Consider the following 6,746-nt stretch of genomic DNA (forward strand, 5'->3'; position numbering starts at 1 on the left):
CTGGGATTAAGGTACTGAGGATAATATTAGTGATAGAGTTATTTATGGGGTCCCAGGGTTTACACTCAAAGATAGAAAATCTTACTAAGTAGACAAACTATAATGCTTAAGAGGAAGTATTTTCTATTATTCACCTATTTATTTAAAAAGAAGAAATAGGAGAATGATGTTAAAAGACAACGCATTTCTAAAAGACATTACAAAACCCAGAATTTATTCCAGAGCAGTCAATACTACATTGTGGAAAACCCTTTTTAAGGAGCTTTTCACTTCCGTGTTCCTTAAGGAATAGATTAACGAGTTCAGCATGGGTGAGACAATATTATTTAATATTTGCACCGTGGCACCAAGCAAGGGGTTGGGTGTGGGCTGCAGGTAGACAATGACTACAGGTCCATAGGCACAGAGGATTGCAGTGAGGTGGGCACTGCAGGTAGAGAAAGCTTTCTGCCTGCCCTCTGTGGAGCGGATTCTCAAAATGGCAATCCCAGTGTGTGTGTAGGAGACACAAACACTGAACCAAAACATCAAAACCAGAAAGCTGACATTAGTGGAACCCACTCTTTGGGCCAGGGAGCTGTCAGCACAAGCCAGGGGTAAGACAGCGGGAATGTCACAGAAGAAGTAGTCCACCCGATTGGGGCCACAATAGGGTAACTGAAAGGTAAAGGAAGTCAGGATGGTGGCATGAAGACAACCCACTGTCCAAGCTGCCATGACCAAACCAACACAGGGTCCAGGTCTCATGATGAGCAGATACCTCAGCGGGTGACAGATGGCAACAAAGCGATCGTAAGCCATCACGGAGTAGAGGCAGCCTTCAGCAGAACCCAGGAAATGATAGAAGAAGAGCTGTAAAGCACATCCCTTACAAGAAATGGCTTGGCTCTGGCCAGAGGGATAGAGTAGCATCTTGGGACAGGTCACAGATGGGAACAACATGTCAAAAATAGACAGGAGTCCCAAGAAGAAGTACATGGGGGTGTGAAGGGTAGAGGAGGGAACAATTGCTGTAAGGATGAGTAAGTTGCCAAGCAGGGTGAAGAGGTAAATGAATGAGAAGATGACAGAGAGCATAGTCTTCAGTCCCTCTGTCTGAGGTATTCCCAGTAGGATGAACTCATTCAGCTGTGTGTGGCTGCTCATGTTCCTGGAGGGACGGTCTGGGAGAGACAAAAGACAGAAAAACACGAATGTGGAGGCTGATTTGTGACAGACGCAGTACCAATATTCATCATCACTAATCTTTGTTTAAACATACAGATGATGTCGAAATTAAGAGTTAGAAATTCTGCCAAGGACATTCAGGGGCCAGTAAAGCAAATCTATGCCTTCATATCTTGAGGGATCATATTTCTCCACTCATATGGCCATAAAGAAAAATGAAGCTTTAACATAGTGAAATACTGGATGGGATAAGAGAACAAATATCTCAATACTGAGTAAATGAACATAGTTTGACTAATGTCTGCAACCACTGCACAACAGTAAGTGCCCCGGAAGCCTGATCTTCCTGATTCGTTTTCAGATCACCTGTAAGTCATTCAAACACGTGATCGAATACCTTCTATATCTATCAAGCATCAATTTGAGAGCAAAGCATAGTGATACAACACATTGATCATTAAGATTTGGGTTTTATTGGTATCATTATAATTGGATATATTCTTTTTTTTTTTTTTTTTAGCATTTTATTTGACAATATTCATTTAGCTGAGGAGAAACTGCTGGTAGCAAGTCTGGTTATTATCATGAGGTTTTAGGTTGTTTGGAGTCTACCAGCTAAGTCACATTATGTAGATGGTAGGTTTTAGGAAAGTCAATATATAATGATGTAGATACGGATATTTGGTATTTGCTAACAATGGAAAATTTTGAATCCAATGAATATCTTTAAATTTTGCGAATGTTTTGTGTATTTTTCTGATTAAAAATTATTTTGATAAAAATATAACATGAGATCTACCCTCTTACCAGATTTTTAATCGTACCAAATGATATTAACTACAGACACAATGTTGTACAGCAGATCTCTAGAGTTCATTCATCTTGAGTTAGTGAAACCTTATACCTGTTAATTGGCAATTTCCCATTTTCCCCCATCCCTGCCCCTGTCAGCCACCATTCTGCGTTCTGCTTCTAAGATTTTGACTATCAGTTTTATTTTAAAGGAAAAGCAATGTACAGTGTGAAACAGCTGGTAGGGTGTGCTGTGGTCAGCTGTCTGCTACAGTGCTTGATTTTGTGAATCAGCCAAGAAGAGATGCTGCTTTCACTGAAGTTTTTACTGGTATGATTTGATTTTGAGAGAGCAAAAGTGTAAAAAAAAATTGTCTAATTATAATTGTCTGGACTTCTAATTACAATCCCTGGTCATTTTCTATGATTTTCTTTTATAATTAACAGTTACTGATTGATAATTTTGTCTTGTAAAAAAATGAAAGTAGTAAGATAGGTTAATACTATCCATGTATATAAAAGAAATTCTGATGACCTTGAGTTCAGGTTCTACTAGACTACAGGTCTCTGAGGGTAAAGACTGTAATTTGTCATTATCTGAAATATTTATCACAGTGCCTGTGAATAGCTGGCATTTAACTATTTGTTAGACAAATGAAATAAAAAGTTGGAGATTAATTTATGGATATGCCTTGACTGCAAATTCTATGAAGATACCTTGTTTATTCTTGTTCCCCACTGTACCTCTATGACTTAGGAAACACTAGAACCCAATAAATGTGTTTTTTCAATAGAACTTTAGAATGCTCTGAAACGATTCCTTTTGTCTTTAGACTACTATCAGCCTTTTTTTTTTTTTTTTAAATTAATGATTGTAGTGAGTCTGCTTTTACCTTGAGAATCCATGCCTAATAAAAGGAAGTTAGAGATTCTTCTAAATGTATGGTATCTAATTCCTGAATTGGGAAAGATAGGATGAATGAGCCTTGAATATCTTCATAACTGCTGGAAACCGGTAATTTCCTCTTGCTGGAGGAAAAATATATATAAATGATAGGTGGAGGTACAGAGTTAAGGATGGATAATGGAGCTCCCTCAAGAGAAGGAAAAGGAAACAGTCATGATTACTGGAAAATTCTGCAACAAAAAGAAAAACATGAAAAATGAATTAGTCTAAGAATACCTGAAATAGTACAAAAATTATTCACACAGCCATAGGTTCTAGATTTAGATCATGCGTTTAGTTTATATGATACGTAGAACTAGGATAGCATTATCACAAGATATATTAATGCAATTTATTTACTTCATCATTATTGTTTTATGATATCAGATCTATAGAGATGCTGTTTATTGTATTGGATTCTTTGAGCCTTTGGGTCCTTCTGGGTTTCTTGTTGGAGGAAAGCTGGTATTCTTCACTTTTCCATACTACTTTTGTCTGTTTCCAATGAGGGGTCATCTGGACCTGAAGTCAGTTTGCACTTGGGCTGAAGTTATGGAAGAAAGAATGCATGGCCACCGGGTGGCTGCCATGGTCTGGATTAGCCATCTTTTTACATAGCCATCCTCGCAGGCTTATGAACAATTTCTGGTAGGTTCAATGAACAGAGAGGGCTAATAGAATAACTGAGAGGAGGCAATGGTGGTAAAGAGAGATAAGATTTTTGATCTAGGCAGATTGGTTTTTGAATCTAGGCTCTTGCTTAATAATTTTGTGATTTTGCTAGGTTTCAGTTTACTTACCTCTAAAATAGGGAACGGTATTATGTTCTAAGAGTAGATTAAATGGATAGATTAAATAGGATAATCTAATGTGAGGCATCTAATACAGTGGCTGGCATATTGCAGGTTTCCAGAACCTGTTAATTACCCCTTTGGGCAAGAATGAAAACACTCCTGTAATGTACTGATTTAATATATGCATGCACATAGTTAATGCTAAATAAGTCACAGTTTGAAAGAAATGTTTAAAAAATACCCCTGGGTGCCCATTGGAGGTCTACTCTGAATAATGTTGAGGTGCAAAAATAAAACATGAGATGGAGAAGAATGGGAACCATGGCTTAAGTATGTACCTTGCCCCCATACCCTACATGTAAGCACCCACCCCTCTAAACCATTCAAAACACAGCAGAATGTGAATCGTGCTAATACATTACATCAGTGACATGCAAGGTGAAAGAGTCATATTTCTGTTGGTTCTCAATCAGTATAAACATTATTTTCTCTAAGATAAAAACTGAAAGCAAAGAAAAACTGAGAAATATCTCATGAAAATAACACCATTTGTTTACCATGTTTTTTAAAACTGTCTTTATAACTACAAATATTATTTTTAAAAATCTTAAACATTCAAGCTCCTCACCATTTCTCGACTCACAATCAGACAGATTCATAGGCATCAAAAGCACACATGGAACCCGAGAATGATAATTCAAATAGTAATTTAGGGTTGATTCCACAGTTAGAAGTGGACACAACTTTCCTAGAAGATTGAATTCAAATGAAAACATTTGTCTCAGAAAGACACAACATGGCATATTAAAAAAGAGCTTGGATTAGAGTTCTAAAAACACAAGGTCGAGTTCTGATCTTTGGTGGTGTGACTCTGGGCAAGTGGTTTATAATCCCTGAGCCTCAGTTTCTCATCTTTAAAGAAGCAGAAAGCACTCCCTGCACCAGTGGCCTCAATTTTTACTAATCTTTTAAAGTTTATCATTCTAAGTAGGACACTTTTGAGAGCTATAGGGGATATATTTAACAATTAAGGCAGGACAACAGGGGTAAGGAAAGTTCCTGCTAAACTAATGAATAGCCTCCTTCATATTATGTCCCTCACTTGTATCCTACAATCTTTACTTTGACATGTACCACTATAATTGTGCCCCTTGAAAATGTGAGATATTCTTATAATCATGCTTGGTAGACAGTCGGTACCCAATAAATGTTTGTTTTTGATTAACTGGGATAATACATCACAGAACTGCTGTTAAGATTAAACACGATGTTCATGAAAGATTTTGATACATGGTGAGATGCTATGTAATAGTTCATTATTATTATACTTGCTATAGAGGGACCCATGGGAAGTAGTAACCTGTATGAATATGAGTCAATGTCCTAAGCCTGAATGAAGTCATTAGGAGAGACAGGGTAAAGTGACAACAAAATAGGGCTATTTTGAGAAATACTACATTTTAGGAAAAAGAGAAGAAAAGGGAGCAGTTTAAGAAGACATATATACACTCCTCAGATCATTTGGAAGGGACCAGGAGAATGTCTTTTACCTGTCTTTGTTTCATAAAGATTATTGTTTTCTCCATGCCATAGAAATATATTTTTCCATGTCAGGGAACATAACCAGTTAATTGTTTAATCCTAAGCAACGATATACTGCTTGGAAGGTGTCAGATGCTAAATTAATGATTAAGGAACAACAACAGAACGAATAAATGAATGCATTTCTGCACGCTGTTTGACAGTGAATGGAGGAAAGGACTCTACTCATGGCATAAAATGAGAGGGAAGCCCTTCATTGTGATTTCTTCCAACAATCCTTGCTACCCAGGACTCCAGAGTCGAGGTAAAAAGTAAAAATTAAAGAAGATGGGAAGATGCTCTGAGCATTTACATAGTCAAAAGGGTCATGCCTGGCTCAATTAAGGAAAACAAATGTTTTTTCCCCCACCTTTTATCTTCAGTTTCTTCTATAAAGTTGTGACTCTTCACCCCGAAGGTCTCACTTCCCTAGGTGCTGTGGAATTGGACTTGGGTTCTCTGACTGTAGACCCCAGTGGTCTTTTTCATTCAGAATCATACAGAGAGAGGATGCTACGCATCTTATCATGGCTGCCCTATCATCTAGGGTGATTTCCTCAAGAGTTAGCAGAAGTAAATAGATCTCCTACCTTTGTAGGATTTTAAATGATCTCCTAGTCCCTTTGGAGCCCCATCCATGATATATCCTGAGACTTAGGGAGCAGGAACCCTGACTATAGGGAGCAATTAAATGCTGGATGTTGAGAGTATTTATGAATGAGAAAATATTACACAGTAATCAAGATAATCTTTAAAGGAATTCAGAATCAAAGAGCTTGTGGGTCCTCCATGACCACCCTGTTTTTCTCTTCTCACAGGCTTAATTCTAGGGTAAAGCCAAGTTGATTCTAATACATCAAAAGCTGATTCCTAGTTTTCTCACCAATTTTTGACCCTCTGGATGAGCAAGGTATGCCCTTCCCTGATCCTCAGAGAGTTAGACCCTTGAGCTTCATCCTGCCTATCTCCTTTCACACTTCTTTATGCTTCTGGCTTGTCAAAGAATATTTGTTTGTCGCTGATGACAATTGTTACTCTTAAGCAATAATTAGCATCTCTAAGGAATTTCTGACAACTAAGCGGCTTTGTGACGACAGCCATTATTCCTGTCTGTAACGAGAGCTGTCTTACCATGTAGAACACTTAACACTGGTTTATAACAAGAACTAAATGTATAGTAGCCAGATGTGTATTTTATTTTTTTCAGTCCATCCTATCTTCTATGCATCCACCTATGATACATTTCTGCTGGGCCCAGTGTTCAGGTCATCTCTCCAAAGTTTGCAAGTTACTAGTATTTACAAAAAATGATGCCTATTAATGCTACTTGTGATCACAAGTAGGTCAGGTAATTATAAAACCTATAAGACTTGTGTTCCTTATTTTTTTTATTTTTTTATTTTTTTGGTTTTGAGCAGCTGTTCATTTCATCTTTCTGAAAGCTGTTTCAAAATAGCTACAGAGGT

At 37.5% G+C, this 6,746-nt stretch overlaps 1 protein-coding gene across 1 annotated transcript; it reads right to left on the reverse strand.

Moving 5' to 3' along the window:
* Positions 1-213: 213 nt before the first annotated feature.
* Positions 214-6,422, reverse strand: LOC141575857 (olfactory receptor 10N1-like). The gene has a single exon (XM_074356982.1). The coding sequence runs from the start codon at positions 1,144-1,146 to the stop codon at positions 214-216; it is 933 nt and encodes a 310-aa protein (XP_074213083.1). The 5' UTR covers positions 1,147-6,422.
* Between the last annotated feature and the right edge of the window lie 324 nt (positions 6,423-6,746).

The sequence above is a fragment of the Camelus bactrianus genome, chromosome 33, assembly GCF_048773025.1.
Source record: "Camelus bactrianus isolate YW-2024 breed Bactrian camel chromosome 33, ASM4877302v1, whole genome shotgun sequence".
NCBI lineage: Eukaryota > Metazoa > Chordata > Mammalia > Artiodactyla > Camelidae > Camelus > Camelus bactrianus.

What these genes read in the sequence shown, in the direction of transcription:
- LOC141575857 (XM_074356982.1), bottom strand. Translation starts at nt 1,146, where the DNA reads ATGAGCAGCCACACACAGCTGAATGAGTTCATCCTACTGGGAATACCT.